The sequence below is a fragment of the Kryptolebias marmoratus genome, linkage group LG3 (assembly GCF_001649575.2).
Source record: "Kryptolebias marmoratus isolate JLee-2015 linkage group LG3, ASM164957v2, whole genome shotgun sequence".
Lineage (NCBI taxonomy): Eukaryota > Metazoa > Chordata > Actinopteri > Cyprinodontiformes > Rivulidae > Kryptolebias > Kryptolebias marmoratus.
Genome location: NC_051432.1, coordinates 21484244 through 21505729, shown reverse-complemented (window position 1 = coordinate 21505729; position 21486 = coordinate 21484244). Strand labels below are relative to the sequence as shown.

Below are 21486 nucleotides of genomic sequence, written 5' to 3'. Positions count from 1 at the left end.
TCGTCCGGTGGTGGTTGGACCTCTGGTTCGTCCATATATGGCTGGATTATTCCATCAATATCGCATTCAAATCTGCCCTCCCCGAATTCTTCATCGTCTAATCCTGATTCGGACAGGCCTCATCCTCAGATTCGAAATCAAATTCGCTGAAATCCGACGAGCTCGAGCTACTACATATACTACCGGTATCCATTTTGCCAGTGAGACAGTCATGGCGGTGCGCTTGGGACTCCCTTTGCTGACGTCATACACAAATGAGCCTCGTTTGCGTGTCCGAGACAATTGGCTCTATTATGTTTTCGGAAAGCCGTCGGAATGGTCTACAAAATTCAATTTTTTTACAGTTATTAGGTTGACTAATCTCCATCCGACGGCATGAACTTATTATTTGTTATAAAAAGAACCAGAAACGACGATTATATGATTATTCAACAAAAGACGAGGTTTTTGCTCTTTAAAGGAATGAATTCTGGGATTCTTCGAGATAAAAATGTGGGACAATTGAAAACTACAGAAAGTACAGAATGGAGCTAAAGAAATAGTGGAAGCAACATGGAATTCCATTAATATGCAGGAGAGAAAAAGACAAGTAGTAAAATGTTCTGGATCCTACATGTTGACATGGACATAAGAGGGGTTTATTTTGAAAACAGGTTATTATCTGTACAGAAGAACATTTAGGAGGATATCAGCAGGATCTTTATGATGTTAAACCTAATCAGGAAATTTTAGGTACATACAGGAAGTGATGGAAACATATAAAGGAAAAAAAAAAGACAAATTAAGCAAATTAGTAGAAAGAAAGAAAGCCAAAAGATAGAAAGAAAGGAAAAAAAAAGATAGAAAGAAAGAAATAACGAAAGGAAACTGTTTCGCTTCAGCAGTTAGTTTGTACTCATGCCAAAATGCAAACATCAGCATCAGCAGCATTTATCATTTCCCTGCAGGACTCGGGCTTGAAAACCCATAAACTCCTCAAACCCAGCAGCCAGCCTCAATAACAACATCGACTTTCCAATTAAACTTGCAATGTTCAAATGCGATGTACAATATTGTAAATTAAAGATTACCAGTGCAGTGTTGAGAAAACAGGGCGCTGGATTTGAAGGGTTTATGGAGGGAAGAGTTACAGACCACAGAGATCTCATTTCATTCATGTTAGTGATGGTGCAGTTTTGTGCAAGTCAAACAAAACACATATTCAGCAAAAAATATGGGCTCAAGCACAGAAATCTAAATGAGTGTGAAATGTGGTTTTAACTCTTTGGCTACAGCATAAACTCAGCAACACAAAGGTGACATGTTTGTGCTGAAGGGCAAAACTTTGAGTTTGTAACTAAACTGAAGCACTGGGTTTTGTTTTGGTGTATGTTTTAAGTAATTTTACTAACATTCTGTACTCTGCATGATGTTGTAACCTATCTTATATGTATTTAGAGAGTAAACATAAACCTGTACCCCTTCCAGTTAGTCTAAATGCAGATAGGAGACGTAATTCAGGACAGACTGTATTACATCACTGATTGGATTTTCACTAATTAGTACTCTAAAGACATGCAGTCCAGCCATTTTAAATGCTGTATTAGTTACATTTCTGTGCACTGCATCAGGTTATGTCTCCTAATTAAATATATATAAAGAGTAGGAGATACCAAGATGCATTCAATGACTTGATAGTTTACTGAGAGCAGGAACATGTCATTACATTTGTTCTTTCATTACATCTAAAATATATTTAACTTGGTGTTAGATGTGATTAAGCTACTTTAGACGTTAAGACTTACTCCTTTAATTGCTTGTGTGTATGTGTGCTATTGAATAATCCTGTCAAATACACTGTGTGTAAAACTAAAACACAAGAACAAAAAAACAAGAGTATAGAAAGTTTTTTATGATTTTGCAGTCAGCTCAGCTGTCACTCACCATCCTGATGAACCCGCATGGATGAGGCTGTGATGTCTGTAGTGACATTGAAGTACGGAAGCCACAAATCCTGTGAACACAAAAGCATTTTGAGTGTCACCAAATGTGCCAGTATTGTTCCAATGACTGATTCCAAAACCTGCGTATCGCAGCGATTAACTCACTTCGACTTGCTTGTCCTGAAAGACTTTATAGATGCTGGTGTTGAAGGCAGACCCAGAGAACATGGAGGTGATGGGATACGTGAGGTCCAGGACTGTTTTAAACACCGAATTCATTGCCTGTTGAACAAATAAAAACTGATAAATCACACAGACGTACACTGATTATTGTTTGCTGTTATTGTTGTCTAAAACTATGCTTTTAAAAGTACTGTTTCAGTTTAAGTTTTACAAGCTTAAATTTAAGTTTTCTTGGTACTTTTTTTTCCTGTTTTACGATGAAAGGAAAGCTTTGGTTATAATACAGATGTACGCTGTACCTTGGACCACTCTCTGGCTCTCTGCTTTGTTCGAACAGCACTTCTCTCCTCAGCATACAGCGCACCGATGAACGAGCCAATCGATGTCCCGCCCACTATGTCAATAGGAATTCCTGCTTCCTCCATAGCTTTTATCACACCCACGTGTGAGCAGCCTCTGCATGAGAAACGCAAATATGTTGTGCAACACACAGGTCATCAAAAAGAGAAAATGTGAGAGTTTAACTTGAGCAAAACAGTAGAAATCCTGTTAATTTTTTACTCCAGTTTGTATATTTGTGATAATATCCAGGTGTATTTTGATATTAACAGTCGTTCCATGCAATCTCACATACAAAGATAAGGATTATTTAGGGTTTTAAAGCTTCTTGAGGCTCTGAGCTCTGAATCTGTGCTCACCTAGCACCACCTCCTCCAAGCACAAGTGCGATGCTGTTTCCAGTCAGGACTCGGGCCAGCCGAGAGAAATCGCTATGTCTGTCTGCGGTTTTCTCAAACACCTTCTCATATACTTCCCTCTGCACGGGCAAATCAAAACAATAAAAAACGTTTTTCCATCAACAAGTCACGGAACATAAATCGGAGTCGTTTAGTAGCAGAGGGTAGTAAACAAACACACAAAAAAAAAGCTGCAAATTACAGAGAGGTTTTCTGCCTACCAGTTTGGTGGGACTGCGTCTGGAGAAAACCCTGCGGGGACACTTCAGGTGGAAGTGCCCGGAGCACCAGCTGCGCATGTTGAGCCACTCAACCGTCCTGGATGGACCGGGTCCGTCCTCCCTGTGCAGAAGGACCAGCTTCTTCAGAGCACGGACTGCTGTATTTTCAAGCATCTGCTCCAACTGGAGGGAATGAAACGAGAGGTAAAAAGAGTAATATTTTAACCATTATGGTTAAATTTCTGCCTTCAAACACATACTTCGCCCAGTGTTGGTTCCTGGTCCCCCAGGTCCACGATGAGGATGCAGTCAGCCTGACGGATGCAGCGCTGGGTCCATGGGGTCATGCTGTTGTCAGTCTGGTACAGGACAATTCGATTTATGTCCTCCTGCTGGGCCAGCCAGCCAGAGAGACGATACTCGTGGATACTGTCATTATTGAGAATCAAATGGAGAATAATGTTTTCAGTCAGTAAACAGGCAACAACTGGGAGGAAATGAAAGTTACAAGTTGATTTAACAACTGTATGGAAATGGGGGGAAAAGGCAGAAAATTAGAGCAACTAATACAGTGAAACTCACAAAGCAATTTATACAAAAGTATAGATTTCTTAAATCTTTTGTTGATATAGTGAATCATAAAAAGAAGAATCAAACAACCACATTTACAGTTTGTGTAACACCTAGTCTTTTTTATAATAAGGATAAACAGATTCTTCAATAAAAACTAACAATTGTCAGTCCATCAAACAAATAAAAATGAATTTAAAAATGATGCAATATTTGATTGAGTCACTTGAAGGATTTTCTTACATTCATGTCTGTTAGAAATTCCAACAAAGGTCAAAACTAAATGTTTGAGCCAAAGAAACTTTATACTTTCTGAGACATTGTGTTTGAGAGATAATGGCAACGATCATATGATAAGACTGACCTGTCCAAGGCAGAAGCTCCCAGTCGCTCTCTGATTATGTCACTGGTTAGAAGTAGAGTGGGCCCTATAACAACCACAGGAATGAATACACAACAAAGTTAAGAAAAGAAGAACAGAAACTGAGTGAGTATGATTACCTATGGCACTGAGGGCATGGCTGAGCTCCAGGTTGAATGCATTTATGGGCACTTCATCGCAGACGGGCAGAACGGCCACTGTGGAGAGGTTACTCGCTGGGTTGGTGACATCGGCACTTGTTGTCATGCTGGGCAAACTGATGGCTGAACCTGGCAGACGGAAACACAATATGAGAATGGGGAATAAGAGAAATGTTGGCTGTAAGGAGAGAAACAGGGGAATTATTATCATCACCTTTTAAATACATCCCCTTCAGCATCATCTTACCTGAGAATGGCCCACGGCCCTGCTGTAGGTTCCCCAGAATCTTCTGGCCTAACAGGTGGATCAACCTTGTCACCACCTAGAACACAAACAATAAAGCTAGTATCACCCAGTGCAAAGGGCAGTGAACAATCTCTCGGTAATGAGGTCACTGACCTGAGGATACCGTCTTTTAATGTTGTTCAGCGTTCCTTCTGGCAGTTTAACCAGCTCCGTGTCTCTCACAGCGTGCACAGTGGTGGCCCTCGGCTGCTTGGTCAAGGCCTCCACCTAAAGAACGGGGCAGCAGAGAAACCACAAGAGTTTTAAAACTCAGAGGAGGATCGCAAGACAAACAAATAAAGCTAAACTGGTTTAGTCAGCCACTAAATACAGAACTACTTTGAATAATCAACAAAAAGTCATTTTATTAAGCTTCTGAACACAGACAAAAAAAAAGTCTTACCACACCAATAAGGTCTCCTCTACCATATTCCCCGACCAACTCCTTCTTGCCATTTGCTTTACGAATGACTGACCGCAGACGTCCGTTCAGAACAATGTAGGTGCAATCTGACTGGTCATCTTGTCTAGAAGTATGGAGGGAAAAAAAGCATCTTTATTAGTATCCATTAGCAGTTGACAGTAACTATTGTTCATTATGTGTGGTGAATAAAATGATTAAGACAGAATTTTAAGATTTTTGTCCAAACAAATACAGCGGTTTATTATTTTTTTTATTTAAAAAAAAGTTATTATGTTACTCATACACACTTGGACCACGTTTTATGAAATGTAGTACAAAAATTCTAATGCCAACAATAAATTAACCATCATACATGTGCGTAGAAAGATAAAAAAAACCTATATAGGATGAATCTTTTGATTATCTTTAATCTATTTTGTACAGATTCTGAAAACTACGTCAGTTTAGTTCTTGTGAAAACGATGGGACTACCTGTAGAGGGCTCTGCCTGCTTCGACAGCCATCCAGTCGATGGCAAAGTCCATCTGCCTGACGAAAGCAGACATGCGGACGGCCACCGTGTGGGCCACGCTCAGCACCACGCTCGGTTGTTCCCTCATTATCCTGCAGGGGGCAGCGCACGGCGCAGACACAAAGAGACACTGACTTCATTCATTTGGAAATACAGAAAAAAGTGAGGAGAAATATTCCTGCTATACTGTTATTAAACACTCTAATCTATGCTACGAATAAAGGCAGGAAAAGTAGGAACTTTCATCATCACTTTCAACTACGTTTAAGGCATAAAGCAAAGTGTGAAATAAACCCATTATTAGCTCCATAAGTAAAGATGAAAGACTCACTCATAGAAATCTGACTTTGAGATCTTCAGGTAGGTACAGTCTCGGACAGCCTTTATGGTAAAGATAAGAGGCTCTCCAGTGAGCACAGCGAGCTGGCCCACCATCTCTCCGGGGTGGGTCACAAACAGGCAGACGGCCTCCTGTTTGTCGATCATCCGCTGGTAGACATGCAGGCAACCAGACAGGACAAAGTGCAGACTCACGTCCTTTAGAAGTTAAAACAGATACAAACAAAGAGGACATTTAGATTGTTTTAGTTGAACTTTCTACAAGTATAACAGCAGTAAAAGATCAGTGTTTTCAGTATGTTTTGTGTGATATACCTGGTCTCCCTGTCTTGCTAACACAGCCCCGGCTTTAGAATGGTGCAGAGTCACTTTCCCATTTAACAAGGATGGGTCCTGGATTACAGAAGACAGAGACAAGGTTTAAAATACTAAATCAAACTGTGATACATTCAGAAGCAAAAAGAAATAGAATATAACATCCCTTCCTTAAATTGTTCAGATTTGAGGAACGGTTTTCAGCAACTATATATTTCATCTAAAAAAAATACAAAAAAACTTGATACTTTAAAATGATGGTGAAAGACTTAGTGGTGCAACACAAACCCACACAGAGCCACATATTGCAACAAATGACTGTGTACTAACATCCTCCCTAAAATGTTACACAGGAGTCTTCAGATTTTTTCAACCATTCCCTATAAATGATCAAAAACATTCAACATGTAAAAAAATGTTCAAAATAATACAAGACTGAACAAGAATGGCTTGGAGAGAGCTTCTTCACTTCAAAAAAAACTTAATGTTAGTGAGGTTTAATCTGAAAGAACCAGAAAAAGTCTGGAACAACAACCTTTAGACAGACTAAAGTAGAGATGTCTGGTCATAACACACAGCTGATGTCGACTTGCTGCTTCTGAGGTGGTTTTCAAAGTTGCTGAATCATTGGGTGGATTTTTAAAGAGATGCACACTACTTCTGCATTTTTGGTTGGTTTTATTGAAATAACGAGACATAGGGACATGTCACATGTTGTATGTCTGAGGTTGCACTGACAAAATCTTGGGAACGGACAAGAACCGAACGATTCTTTTGGTTTTTCTACGTAAAACTACACAACTGAACGGGAGTTTACTTTCAATGAGTTCTTTTCATAGTGCTGTAAGCAAACAGGCACTTACAAAAAAACGTAACAGCAAGAAAAATATACGTGCATAAAACCAACCTCAATCCTCATGAGTCTGAGGACCTCTTTTTGGGCTTCCTCAAACAGAGAAGCACTCGATCGGTTGGTTACAGGAGTGAAAATGTTGTCCACCAGTGATTCTTCCTCTGGGTACAGGTAGATGCCAGATGGAACTTCGTCTACAGTCACCCTCCGCTCCCGCTGTTCCTGTGATACTAACTGCAATAATATCAAGACTCATTCATTATAAAATAACTTCTGTTAAAAACAAAAACAGGAATATAAAGATCTTGGCAGAACTCTTTTTAGGCATCTGATAATACCAACATAACAAAACTTGTCTCTTTTTTAAGCCAACTTCTATTTTTAATGACTGTGGCTCTCTAAACAGTCTCAAAAGTCACTATGTTGTGTTGTTCCTGCATTTATCTGTTTATATATCAGTGAGTCAAAGTCAACTTTATCTCCCTTGTTTAGTAAAGTGCACTGACCCGAGTAAAGGTGGGAGGAGTGTTGCCTTCCTCTGCAGAGACAGAAATCCGTCCTCTCTCGTACGCCATGTCAAAATCTGACCTGAGACTCTTCTGTATACCTACACAACATCAATTATTCAGCTTTAAATACACATTTTGGCTTTTTTTGGTATATATCTTTTTATTATGCAAAAATATTTAACAAACCTATCACACAGCTGTTTTAGTTCCACATAAAATATTATTCTAAAGACAGTTTCAGTAAAGACGGGTCTGCAAAAAAGTCCTCTTTAAGCCATCTAAACTGGTCACGTTATGAGTCTTTCTACAAACAACTCCTGGCCTTTAAATGATGCAATAAATTGCACAATTTGAAGAATGTAATATAATGGGGCTTCCATTATAAAAGGCCTCATTGAATCTGAACCCTCAGTTCATTCTGTAATGATAGTGCTGACTTTAATATCACCAGAGTGTTCATTAAATCATAAATCCTGTGTCAACAAGTCGTTGCTTGCAAATGGTTGCAACAGACAGATGGTTTGTTAAAAGCAGAGCATAATAAATAACTTGTTTTTAGGTAGCCAGAGGGAGAATGTTTTACATCCGTCTACAGAAGCCAAAGTAAAAAGGAATTGTGGCTCAAATAAAATGATTTGAAAAAAAAAAAACATGGATTAATTTGTTTTTTTAACATCAACCAAGCTAAGTGGACCTGAAGCTTTTCCGTGAATGTTTCTGCATTTTCAAAAGAGCACAAATGAATAAAGTGGCCAGTTATTTCTAAGTCTTGAATTTTTTTCTTTTTTTGATCACGTTCTCTCACCAGAAATGTCCACAGGCATCGAGATTGTTCTGCTAAGATTTGGAACTCCTCCATCCTTCCCTTGTTCTCCTCCTATAGATAAAAAAAAAAAAAAAAACATAAACAGAGCCATTGTTAACAGAACTGTTAAAAACATTAAAAAAAATCTGCACACCGAAATGCATTTTGATCAAAAGTTCCCAGTAACTTGTGTTTCTGTAACTTTTATCAAATGAGCACTTATGCCCTTACCTGGAGCTTCACCCTTAACAGCAGCTTCCCGATGCTCTTCAGACACAGTCAGGCTGCCAAAGCGCTTCCCATGGCGGACCGGACTGGTTCGAGAAGGGTGGGGGGACTGCGGTGGAAGACGTGATGGCTGCATTTCCTTTTGAACCAGCGGAAAATAAACAAATGATTACTTTCAGGTGAAAGATTGTATTAGGATCTGATATGTTGGGATTGTTCTGTTGGAAGCTCAATCATCTAACCCAAAGATTAAATGAGTGAAAACACTTATTGTTTAGAGATTTAAACTTCACTGAATAACTGAGCAGTATACTACGACACATACTACCTGGGAAAAAATAGTAGGGGTGTAACGGTATGTACCTCGGTCTAAGGTTTGGTACAACAAGAAAAAGAAAGAAGAAGAAAGAAACTACTACTATTTTTTTTAAAACAGACAATAGCTCTCCCAGAAGCGAAGACAAAAAAAACACCCTTCTTAGTAGTGAGGGTCTAATGTAGCAGGTTATATACAGTAATGTGGGACTCATCAGCTGGTAAATTCACTATAAAATAAAAAAGTCATTCTTGACAGTTTTTTTTTTATCCAGTCTGAACTGTAAAGAGTAACCATTAAAGGTATCTCACAAGAAAATATTACTAAAAAATAAAATAAAACAAAAACAGAGTGATCATGCAAAAATCAAACAAGCAACACAGAACTGATAAATATCTCCCAATTTGAAAACAATAAAACAAATTTAAAAAGTGAAACACCTAAATTTCTCAGCACGCTGAGTGCTACTGTGAGAAAATGATGCTTGATATCAGGGATATTGGTTAAATATCCTAATGGCTTACCGCAGTACATTACAAAGGGTTCCTTAAATGATGCGTTTGCTTGCCATACTTGGACCTCTCGCCTCTCTCCTCTGCAGCTGTCTGCCATCAGCGGCACCCTGAAGCTTTTCCCTCACAGCTGATTTGAATTGAGCAGGCAGGTCTTTGCTTCTACATGTTACTCTGAGCCGGCCATGCTCTGTTTGATGTAAAGTGTTCAGATAGTATCTTTCTTTGGTTCTTTTTATCATAACGTGCGCCCGCTTTGAAAGCAGTGATGACCTGTGTCTGAAGTATTCATCATTAGTTCACTGTACCAGTCCAAAATGTCTGTACCGATATATCATGGTACAAATACATCTACTGTTACACCCCTAGAAAACAGTCAAGCTTATTGCCTACTTTTACCATTTTAATGCTTTTTCTTGCCCATGAAAACCACAGTGAACCATACCTGGAGCTCATATACTCTATGTTCATATCTGATCTCTGATATTTGTAAAAAACATATACTGTAACTGCATGAGGTTTGTGTATTTTTATATTTTTTTTATCCTAACCCCACTAGGTGTGTGTTAAACTCACATGACTGAAGAGCTCGTTGGTCAGCCCCAAATAGTTGTGCAGGGCCAGGACTGTCACTCTTTGGAGACGAACCATAATAATCTGATCAGACACATAAGAAACAGAATGCATCATATTAACATTTAATCAAAACAACATCAAATATATGAATACTGCATGTCTTAACCTAAACATGCAATACATGCATACAAAAGAATCCGAAAAGCACAAAACTTACCTGAACTACTCGCACTAGGCTTTCAGGATACTTCTCAAATATAGACAGGAAGGCCTCTACGGGTAAACGGAGAACAGTGGAAACCTCTGCAGCTCGCGCTGACACTGTTCTGTAAGGCTTCTGGTGGCCCTGCACACAAAGATCCCATTTTCTGAAACTGACAGTATTTATAGAAGCTCCCACCTTTGTGATGATCACAGCAGCTTTCTACATCCAGTCCATAAAACCAGAAACATCCGCCTGAGTAATGGCAGAGGAAAATGTTCAGCGAGTCAGCAGCTGAATGTGAGTGATCACAGGAGGAAAGAATTTCCCGTGAATTGGTTTCTCAGGCATTCGTCTTACTTCACATGTTAAATATGGTACGTCTAAGAAGGAGGAAAGCCTTTGTGTGTAGATATGGCTCAACACTTTCATGTGTGCAGCTTTGGGAATGAAACAAAAAAGCAACCTACTGTTATAACATCCAGAATGCTGAGGAGACTATGGACACTATCTCCAGCGTAAACCTCCTTAACGACATTTTCTTTGCCATCCTGGAGGAAAAGAATAAAACATTTAGTTTGATATACATATAAAGTAGATCATGTTTATAGGGATTTTCTAAAAGTCTCAATTGGAACATAGTGATAGAGATGAGGCTTTTTGAGGCTAACTTCACCATTAAAACAAAAAGTCAATATGAGCCTTATAAGCAACAGCAAATCTGGATTTACTTGGTAAAGATGTCAGGAGTAAAATGATAACGCTGGTTTCTTTTCCTGCTTGAATGGGTTTGTGTTAGGCTTTGGACCAATATAAAATTATATGATGCCAATAAAACATGAAAAATGGGAAATGAAGAGAATAATACTACCATTCCAGTAAGGCACAGTTCTAGTTTTCCATCCTGAACCACATAGATGCTGCTGTCAGGCTGGCCCGGCCTGAAGACGTACTCCCCTTGCTGGAATTGCAGAAAGACCATGTGTTTGCAAAGCTCCAAGAAGAGCGGCTTCTCAAAGTGACCCAGGACGCTACGGTGAGAGACAAAGACAAGTTAGGACGGCAAATGTGCACTCTGCAGCTAATGTAGCCTATTTGTGCGATTCTGTGGTCCCTCGGCATGACCCACCGGACATTTTTGAGCATGTAGAGCACCTCGGAGGGGAGGTGGGAGTTGGCCACATCAAATTCAGTCAGGTCTGCCTCCAGCACAGAGGGAGGGGGCTCCTTAGCTTGAAGGATGGGGACCTCTTTCTTAAAACGCAGGATCCTACAAAAGTGATGAGGAAATATTAAAACGAAGAGGACAAGGAAGAGTGTGGTGGGGAAATGTCAAGGTTGGAAGTGAGCTTTACTTTTTGGCAATATTGAGCATTTTCTGCTTCTTCTTCAGGCGAGGTCGGGAGGAGGAGGAGGAGGAGGATGTACCCACTAGAGAAGACGTAGACTGTGACACCTATTGAAAAATGTGCAATAAGATATTATTACTTCTGCATTATCTAATTGTATGAGTGTCCGTGAGCAAAAGACAGTTATATTATACATAATGGCTTTTTATTTCCAACCAACCACTCACTTTCCGCATTATCTTTCGCCCGTAGAACATGACTTTATCCCTTTTGCGAAAGCGGTATTTGGGTGCCTCCTGAGCCTCCAAGTCTGTGAAACAGGAAAAAAAAATGTGAAAACGTGCCAGAAGTAGTGCACAAAACCCATTTTTATGATAGTCGTTAACTGTTTAGGCTGAGAAATACGTCTCAGCAGTTACTGACTTCGGTGCTTGATCCTCCGAAAGATGAAGAAGATGAGGATGGCAATGAGGACGATGGCTATACCGGCGCCAATCACCATCCCCACCATCTGAAAGAAGGAACAGAGAAGGAAATAACAGGAAATTTGTACTCACGTCACGTTTAAAGAAATTAAATGAACTTTTAAATCAAAGTATTTTTAAATTTTTGTATTCATAGTGGAATAAAACTTGCTCTTATTTCCTGGTTTTAGCTCAGGTGATTCATATATGGCAGTAATGCTGCAGAGATCAAAGAGCTGAACGACAATGAGACAATAATAAAAGTGATTCTGTGACATTTAACCGCTCACTCACCATGCTCGTCTGCAGTTCCTCCTCCACAAATGTCTTAAGGTTATCAAATCTGTCCTGAAATTAAAAAAAGACAATAGCAAAAACACATTACCACCCTGAAAGTAGAAAAAAATTTTCCTTCAAGCCAGCATGACAACTGAAGGGAAGGCCTGAAGGCTTGAACTCACTCGACGGTAAAAGAAGAAATGAAATGAAGAATTTACCTTGGAAAAAAAAAAGGAATGACTGGAAAATTAGAATTGGGGAGCGGAATAAAAAGTTGTAGCATCTAATCTGGAATTTCTCACTTGATATGTGTGCCTTTTTTTTCCCCCATGTTTGACATGATCAAAAAACAATCACCAGACAAAGCTCCATACGGTCAGGGACGACAGACCAAAAAAGTTCAACTTAACTACTTTCTTTGCCTTCGTCATGACCATAATCACAAAAGTTTCTAAAACATGAAAGTAAGCACTCATCAGAGCGTGAGTGGCTGTGCAGGAACTGCACAGATCAAATGGCTCAGATACACATGATTGTTTACTTTGCCTGTGTATAAAGTGTGTGTCTGGCAACCAAACCATCAGATACAGTACTTTAAAAGTGGGAGGATCAGGTTTTTACGGCTTTGGCTGACTGCCAGTGGTACTACATTTTATGTTATCGGTGGTTATTGATCAGTGTGTGACAAGCTAAAGGTTATTTGGCAGTAAATGCATTAAGCTGGAGAAAGATAATACTGACAGCCCTGAAGATGGTTAGGCTGCTCTTAAAATAAAGTTAGTCTGCCAGGTCTGTGCAAATGCTCTTGCTTTCTGTCCATCTCTTCAGACACATATCGCTTGTAATACATTCTCATCTCGCTCGTGGCGGTTTATCAGATCCACTGTCTGAACACTGTGTGCGTGTGCACTTTTTCCACACTTGCACTTGACGCTGAGCTCTATTGTGCTTACTTGAAGTCTTCAGCAGAGATATGCTGCACTAACCAATAATTGTGTTTCCATCCAACTGTGAATGATGCACAGCTGGCCTGTTTCTATTACTGGTTCTGAACAGATAGTCTGGGCTGCAAGATCCCCTGATTGTGAGCAGTTGTGCAATTAACACGTTTGCTGCATCAGAACCTAATTATCTTGACTTTTTGTTTTTCTCCTCTAATGGGTCTCAACTCTACTTTAGAAAGGGGCCGAAAAGCTCATGAAGATACATTTTAAAGAAACTGATGATATCAACCTTTTCTAACGAGCAGCTTTACAAGATGCACTAAAAAAAAAAAAAAAAAAACCTTTTCTTGTTCTTTTGCAGCTCTAATGTAGTTTGTCCTGCAGTCGGCTTGTTTTAGTTTTGTTCACTAAAACAAGCCCATTCACAGTGATCAAAATAACAAAAACCTACCGGTGAAGAGTCTTCTTGGACCTCTTGTTCTGAGGTACTCTGTCCCATTGTAACTTTGTGTCTTCATAGAGATGGTCCATCAAAGGCCACTGAAAAACACATTTGTAACGTTTAACAGAATGACCCCCTGCGACTAAAAAAACGAACAACGTGGCATGTCAGGACGTACACAGGGTTTGCTTATAGCTGCTTCAGCCCTACACAACCAAACTTTAAGGTCCATAACAAGAGCATTTCTCATAAACTTCTGACTTCAGCCTGGATTTTACCAACAAAAACCCTTTATCACTAAGGGGAGAGCAGTTGGAACAAAGCCTTCCCTTCGGCTAGATGGTTTGAAAACTTTACTAAACATGTTTCCTTAAATATCTGGATGCACCCACTACACTTTACCCCAAATTGCTTTAAACTTCACATAAATGATTATAGCCTAAAAGAACTACACCGTCCTTCTCCTGAGGACAATAGGCCGAGCTTTTATCTGTCACATAAACACAAACAGGCTTTCTGCATAACATAAAAACATATCCAGATGGCCTCACCCTTCCTTACCCTCCTTCTATTCATCCCCTCCTCCCTGTTTACCCCCAAAAAGATGATCTTCTTTACTGCCCCAGTAAAGTGGTGCCACTTGTACAAGGGATTTTGACAGGATACTTGGGGCATAAAATCATGATGAAAAGAAATCAAATGTGCTACAGAAAAGTTTGTTTGACAAGTTTTTTGGTGCGGTTTGTTCGTCTGGATGTGAACGCCAGCTTGTGTTATTTGTGAACCTGCAATACCTCCACTCTGGAAGAATAAAGAAATAAAAAAGTCTGTGAATCTCCTGAACATGTTGCACTCAATGCTGTGCGTTAGTGATCACTAACATTTTCTGTTTTCTGTCACATTCATATTGTTGACAATTAATGACAAAAAAAAAAACTAAACACTGTGACAGATTATTTCAGTTTAAAGAGATTTACTTCTGCCTTACAACTCATCATCACTTCTAGGCAGTTATGTAAATAGTATATGCTCCACGCTTACATAGCACCTTTTAAACCTATTTATGTTTCGCAAATGTTTCTAAATTATCTTCTCACACACGAACACATCCAGTGCTTTCTGTCTTATATGTTTTACTTCAACACACTGCAGAGACTGACGACTGAACCCCCCGATCCTTCAACTGGAGGGCGACCTCCCCGTTACTGGGCAGAAGTCATCCATAGAACAAATTGTTAAAAGAAAAAAGAAAAAAAATTCAGTGACTACAGAAATAAATGGTGAATAAAGGGTGAATTTTGTAAACATATAAATTAATGTCTTTTTTTTTTTTTTTTTTTTTTTACATAAAAGCCATTGTAGACCAAAATAAAAGAATGGTAATTAAAAAATGACCACTGGAGAGGCACCAGTGACCCTAAAAAGGGACAAGCGTGTAAAAAAAATGGATGTATGGAAACAGCGAATGATCTCAGCTGAGAAGCTGTAGAGACATTATTTCGACTTTAAAAACAGTGAAAACTGTGATTCATTAACAACCGTCTATCTCTCTGCTCAACTTCACAATAATTAACTGTTCCAGTTCTGAGCTAAGATTGGCACTACATGAAGTTTCTGTCAAGCACTTTCCCCAGTAAAGAGTAAAGTACCAACACGCACACACAGCTCTGTTCTGATACATTTCCTGCTCCAGGCCATCAGCGATTGGGAAAGGGTGGCTGGACTGCTGTACAGATGAAATTCAATCAGTGAAAGGCTGAGGATTGAGTATCATGTTACAGGGAGATACCGGCTCAGTCATAAACAAACCACAGAACAGGATGCTGCTGTGAAGGACACGGTCTTTAAGGCAACTTCCTAATGCAACAGTGTCATTTTGGGTATTTATTCATTTCATAAGGCTTGCCATTTTCAGCTAAATTAAAAAATAATGAGATTTAAAATAGGTTAGATGAATACCAATATCGATGACTTTTTATTGGTGTGTTCAAACGTAAAGAAAACAAAGAAATGAACCGCTGTGTGGCGTTGCTGTCTTACACTTTCTGCTCTGCTCCATTGCAATTTTAGTAAAACTTGTTGCAAAACACCAAAGTTTGCTTCAGCTTGTCTTTTTTTTTGTTGCTACACAGCGCCGTGTGTGGTAATAACACTGTAAGAGACAAACGGGCTCGCTTGCAGCTGCACAGGGATGAATACATCCCCCCCCCCCACACACACACACACACACACTCCATGCAGGCCTGTTTCCATTGTCTTCTGAACCAATGAGGCCAGTGTCAGCTCCACAGTCCTGGCTCAGATGGAGGCAGACCACCAACACAATCCCGTCTGTTTTCAAGGATTACGCTCTGGCATGAGATTTAAACAACATCAAACCTGTAAATGTCCAAGTTTTCATACTGAGTTTGACACCGGGATCTTACAGCGTGGAGGAGAGGCACAAGATGAAGATTATAAGACAACATATCTGCAGTGTAGACCAAGTGTAGAAGAAACCCCAACAAACAAGTCTGGAGGACTGAAAGCAGCAGCTCCTATTTCCATTCAACCAAAATAGTTTGCATAATTTGCCCTGGCAGCGTTGGCTTACTGACCTCTGGAAATTTCCTCTGCAGGTCGGTTTGGTTGTGTCACGCAGGAAACATCCGGGGGAAAAGCAAAACCTCAGCGTACAGGCTGCTCATTTAACTGGCTAATTCAAAAACATGACGGCGTTTTATCGCCACAGTCGGCGTTACCTTAAAGCTAACAGTGACATAAAACCTGCACAGCAATAACACAGGAAGGCCTCCTTGTTGAACGCTTTTGGATTGCTCAGTTTTAACTCGGGCTAACGTACATTTAGGCGACAAGTGTATATAATGGGTAAAAGTGTCAAATTAAACATTTTTTGGGGACAGAGGAGGATCCTCCATGCTGCCAATCCAAGCTAACCTTTAAAGCTAACGGTGTTCCCGAATCAGATGCTCCGTGTCTGCCGAGAAAAGTACGAGGAGACCGTTACAAGAGTGAAACTAAGACCCACCATCAATAATGTATTAAAAATATTTTAAAGCACATTTTATAATCATTTTGACCTCTTCAAGAACAATCATCTGGCAGAGATTTGACGCTGTCAGGTTTTATGCAGTTTGACAGCTTCTCTCACCAATAGGAGGCTTTATAGTTTACATAGCTGGGCACAAAACATACAAAGAAAAGGCTATTTTTTTCATAAATAGTTATTTTAAACGAAACTTACCTGAGCAGACGTACTCCTGCTAATCGTCACTGACTTTCAAGCCAAAACACGACGGAAATCAGGTTTGACGAAGCCCCGCCCATTCCACTATAACTTTGACCAATCAACAACTGAGATGCTGTAAAATCGGACCAATCAAAACCGAAATACCCGGCGATGGGGTGAAAAGTCCCGCCCAAGTTCATAAACAGACAATCACGGCGTCCAATGAGTTTTGAGGGAAACAACGAACCTCACCTCTGATTGGATAACATCAAACATGGTTGCCATTGTTACTTCCTGAACTTTACCCAGTAAGTAATTTGCTGAACTAATACTTAACATAAGACAAACGGTTTGCTGATAAAGAGTTGAAGCTCATTTTGATTTCACCAGATCACCTTCTTATTTTTAACAGCATCTTCGGCCTACAGTTTTAAACTGATCAATCCTAAAGAGAAGAAGATACACAACACTAATAACATTAGCTATAAGAAACTAAATCTAAAGCTATCACGCCCCCTTGTGGATAATACCACAATATTGCTACAAGGTCCAGCAAGTCATCAAATAGTAAAGACATCAAAATAGTTTTCTTTAAAATACATAATCTTTATTGTTAAGTGTGTGTCTAGTAGTAGGATTACAGGTCTGCAATGGGCTTGTGGGGCCAGTAAGGGTATTTGACCTTGTCCAACTTGGTTTCAGGGAAGGCTTCATAATAGTCTTCGAGCGTCATCTGATCGAAGGGGACCATGTTCTTAAACTTAAGCAGCTGAACAAAACCAAAAAAGAGAGAGAGAGTGCATAAAAATAATGCCTTAAGACCTTTGCCGAGCATTTTAGCAACTGATTCAAACACCACCTTACCTCTTTTTCATACTCAGCTATGCGAACCTTCGATTCTTCAATGTAGGCCATCGCACTTTTGGTCTGTTAAAAAGAAAGGCGGCTTGAAAAAAATAAAACGGCAATAACTGCAAATCAGTCACTACAGTGTGATTAATTCCAGGTACAAGAACCATGTTTCTGAACTGCAAACTGGGACCATTAGAGCACATTTAATTCTCAATAATTAAGAACACTGCAAATGTAGTCCAATTGCCAATCGTTTTGTCACAGTTACAATTCCTACATACACCATATAAGCTTAAGGTAGAACTCCTGCTTGACGGAGCTACTTACAGCTTCAGCCTCCTGTGCGTTAATGACACTCGTCTGTGTGTCAATGGGCTCAGGGATCTTCAGGCCTTTGAACTGCACACAGAAATAAGAATATTGTGTCATCTGTACAACACAATTCAGCACAGATAAGATATGACTCAGCTGAGTGATCATTTGCCTAAATGATGCAGGCCATCCATGAAGAGAGTTTAGCAGAGATTAGAGAATTGTTAACAGGCCTGTTCACGAGCAGTCATGCTCAAAGGTCTTCAATTAAAGACTTTCTAGTCTTTTATTACCATTAAAACTCACCTTCTTCTCAAACTCATCAACCATTCCGGGTTTAGCCACCGCAGTCCTGTAGTAACTCCAATCAATGGGTGCAGGAGTTTCAGGCAGGGAGGTTAGTCTGGAGGAATGAGAGGAAATTTTCTTATTTTAACAGATGACTCTAAACGCAATTTAGAGGTTTTTTTTAAGTTCAGTTGGTTGTGGCGACCATTTTGAATTAAGCCAACTCCAAAAGCAAATCAGTTATAGCTTTCATCCAATAATAACTTTCTGAGCGTCATTAAAATCCACCAAGTGATTTATGAGATATTTTGGTAGCAGATAGACAAACAGATAGCTCACGGCTGAAAGGCAGACAATTAAACAAACAAAAAAAAAGTCAAGTTATTTGTGTCATTTAACAACCCACACTTTGTGCTCTGTGACATACTTAGCAGAGATGGCATCACTCCGGGTCTTCAGTGCGTTGAAATTGCTCCGCTGATTGGGTGGGACCCGCTCAGCAAATGCCACCCAGTCAATGGCCTTCAGGGCTACACGACGGGCTGCCATCTTGGCTCTCTGAAATAAGAGGGAAATTTATAAACAAGCATTTCATTTATAAAGACCATTTTTAATCCGCTAGCTGAAGTTGTGGAAATTTAAGGTCAGTATACTCTTGTTGATTTGTGTAATCTGAGTGTTGAGAATTGTCAACTAGAAACTACTCCACCAATACAAAAAACTGGCACCAGTGCAATATAGAGACTCTAATCCTTTATTTCCACAGAGAACAGATGTTCCATGATATTGGCTGATCTTCTGAAGAAGATGACCTGAGAGCTGAAATTTTAAATAAAGTTTGAGACATATTATACATATAATAGCTAACTTCACAGCATTTGGGTATGATGCACACTCATCAGCCTCATAAATAAAACCTTTGCACAATATGGTGTAGGTCACCCCTTTATCAGTAAAACAACTGAGTAACCAGGGGATGAATATGAGAGGTCTGAAAGTGTTCTTCACATCACAGCTGGGCTCCTACTTTTCCTCAATCATGTTGAGAGATCTGGAAGGTTTTGAGGATGGATCTGTGCTTTTAGCGCCTTGTTGTGTTCCTCGTGCAGTTTTTGTGCAGCTTTTTAACTGTGGCTGGGTTCTCTCTCTTTGCTGCACCCTCTTTGATGCTGGTCTTGGTTATGAAGCAATGATTTGGTGAGATATGGATTCAGCATAGTAACATCCGCATGAATGCAAGAAGCCCAGAATACCAATGTGTTGAAACACAAGGAGCATAGGTTTCTTTCCTTTATCGATTTAAAAACTGAGGCTGAGTCATAAAAACACCATTAAAGGTTAATGATGTTATAGCATATTGCTCAAAGTACAAAGCAATACAAATGAGAAAATAATAAAATTATGCTAAAAGATTAAAATATCCCTAAAATTTAGGATTAAACAAATAGAAACATGATCACCTCAAGTGTCTATCATTCTTATTATAGTGTGTTGTATTGTGATTCATTTAATCCATTTTAATTGTGTTAATCGTGTTTTTTTATTTGTTAAAAAATTATTCTGTAACATTTTTGAACAATTCACCTTCCAGAGAGGACTTATGAAAATACGACTGAATGGCTAAATCTGGCACAATTCCATCATGTCGTAGTCATTTTAAAAAAAGTGCATTATCCATTTTAAAAAATACATTTTAAGTCAATTAGTCAACATGTACTATAAGTAAATCTCCGGTCTAGATAAGACAATATCATATTTTGTTAAACCACTAAACAAAAGCGGGTGAAAAAAATCCAGACGATGCAGAGCAGTTTCAAATGAATGAGATATTTTAACCATCTCAATAAAGTTCTAAAGTTGGGGCAAAACTATTTTTAAGATGGGTAAATATCAAAATTAATTTGCAGTAAAATCACCGTCCTTGACATTTTGTTAGATTCAAGCGCTTTGCAACACCAGAGCTACTGTTAGCTTGCTAGCCAAGGTCAGAAGTAGCTTCGAGAGACACGAGCCTACTCAAATATCGACTTAGCGATGCGTTAACTTTTGCGTTAAACGCGCAAATATGCAGACGTGGAATAAACAAACAATTACCTAGACTGTCTGTATAATAAATTGTTTCAGTTATTCACCGGCTTGTCAACTCACCTCGCAGCAGTAAAGCGGTGTCTGAGGCAGGACGGAGCAACCGGAAGTGCCTTTTCTTGATGAGGCTGCCGAGCAGCAGAGCGCCACTACCGCCCCCTAACGGACAGGCTGAGGCATTACAGTAAGTTTCCAAATGAGCCATTGTTCGCCCAAAACTTTGCGATTTCTTAAAGCTTTAAAGGCTCATGCAGGCCTGTTTATGCCGAAAGAGTGATTAAATACACTTCAAGCTTGAGTGATTTTATGACATAGGTTCTATCTGTTTCTTTCCGCCTCATTTTAAAAATGATATTTTATGTGTAGTGCAATTGAAGGGGCAAAATCAAATTGAACAAAACTTTACTTTTTTATTTGTATATTTCTGCAAGTCCACTACTGGGTTCTGACGAGTGTAGTATTTAGATCAAATGTTACAGTCCAGGCGGTTTAAGAAATATGAAATTAGGCACTTACTGGAAAATAAACAAATAAGTAAACAAAGCCTAATTCTATTTTCATTGAGCATTTGGTTTTTGCAATTCTTTACATTTCTCTACATTTTTGCAACCTGCATATTACGTGATGCGCTTATAGCCTGAATCTCCTTTCTGGCACGCAAAGGGCGAAGCAAAGTTGCGAAATGCATTTTAATAGTTTTGCATGCCAATGACATTTTTCCTTTTTTGTTGTTGTTGTTTTTGTTTTTACCTCAGAGTTCAAACTTCATGTGTTCATTTTGTATTTTGTCCGCCTGCTTTTTTGGGTACAACACATTTGAGGTGTTTTTTTAATATAGAAAAGACTAAATGTGAGAGTCAAAGTCACACTTTTTGTATTATTTAATTAAATATCCCGGAGGAACTCGCACAATAGATCAGAACAAACCTTTAATTTAAATGATATTCTTAGATTTTAATTTAAACTGGAAAATAATCTGCCTGTAATAAATTCTATCTTACTTTATGAGCTGTAGTCATAGAAAAAAGTTAAAGAAAGTCTCAGAAAAAGAAGAAAAACATATTTCTGGTATTCAGCAGCGATGTAAACCCATCTGTGGAGTTTCTGTGGTGAGTATAATAATAATAATAATAATAATAATAATAATAATAATAATAATAATAATAATAATAATAATAATAATAATAATAGATTACACCCTTCATTATGTG

General features: G+C 39.1%; 2 protein-coding genes across 5 annotated transcripts in view; both read right to left on the bottom strand.

Annotated features, from left to right (window-relative positions):
• Positions 1-16833, bottom strand: part of pnpla6 (patatin-like phospholipase domain containing 6) — a 27415-nt gene extending 10582 nt beyond the window's left edge. For all 4 annotated transcript variants that reach the window (XM_025007911.2, XM_017425657.2, XM_017425656.3 and 1 more), the window contains exons 1-29: positions 16754-16833; positions 13519-13607; positions 12139-12192; positions 11804-11891; positions 11608-11690; positions 11387-11487; positions 11161-11301; positions 10903-11062; positions 10502-10582; positions 10047-10175; positions 9830-9910; positions 8429-8564; positions 8198-8269; positions 7390-7490; positions 6938-7117; positions 6031-6108; positions 5708-5913; positions 5337-5468; positions 4845-4968; positions 4556-4669; positions 4403-4478; positions 4135-4284; positions 3998-4061; positions 3324-3492; positions 3064-3246; positions 2804-2922; positions 2405-2561; positions 2088-2204; positions 1924-1993 (exon numbers count right to left, since the gene is read on the bottom strand). In XM_025007911.2, the coding sequence (XP_024863679.1) occupies positions 1924-1993; positions 2088-2204; positions 2405-2561; positions 2804-2922; positions 3064-3246; positions 3324-3492; positions 3998-4061; positions 4135-4284; positions 4403-4478; positions 4556-4669; positions 4845-4968; positions 5337-5468; positions 5708-5913; positions 6031-6108; positions 6938-7117; positions 7390-7490; positions 8198-8269; positions 8429-8564; positions 9830-9910; positions 10047-10175; positions 10502-10582; positions 10903-11062; positions 11161-11301; positions 11387-11487; positions 11608-11690; positions 11804-11891; positions 12139-12192; positions 13519-13566 (3214 nt within the window). In that variant the 5' untranslated portion in view covers positions 13567-13607; positions 16754-16833. The remainder of the gene's footprint in view (positions 1-1923; positions 1994-2087; positions 2205-2404; positions 2562-2803; positions 2923-3063; positions 3247-3323; positions 3493-3997; positions 4062-4134; positions 4285-4402; positions 4479-4555; positions 4670-4844; positions 4969-5336; positions 5469-5707; positions 5914-6030; positions 6109-6937; positions 7118-7389; positions 7491-8197; positions 8270-8428; positions 8565-9829; positions 9911-10046; positions 10176-10501; positions 10583-10902; positions 11063-11160; positions 11302-11386; positions 11488-11607; positions 11691-11803; positions 11892-12138; positions 12193-13518; positions 13608-16753) is intronic.
• A 487-nt stretch (positions 16834-17320) lies between these two features.
• atp5pd (ATP synthase peripheral stalk subunit d) lies at positions 17321-20427 on the bottom strand. The gene is made up of 6 exons (XM_017425595.2): positions 20339-20427; positions 18618-18748; positions 18209-18305; positions 17918-17989; positions 17603-17665; positions 17321-17507 (listed from the first exon to the last, which is right to left on the bottom strand). Exons 2-6 carry the CDS (start codon positions 18737-18739, stop codon positions 17376-17378), a joined length of 486 nt encoding a protein of 161 aa, XP_017281084.1. The 5' UTR covers positions 18740-18748; positions 20339-20427; the 3' UTR covers positions 17321-17375.
• Between the last annotated feature and the right edge of the window lie 1059 nt (positions 20428-21486).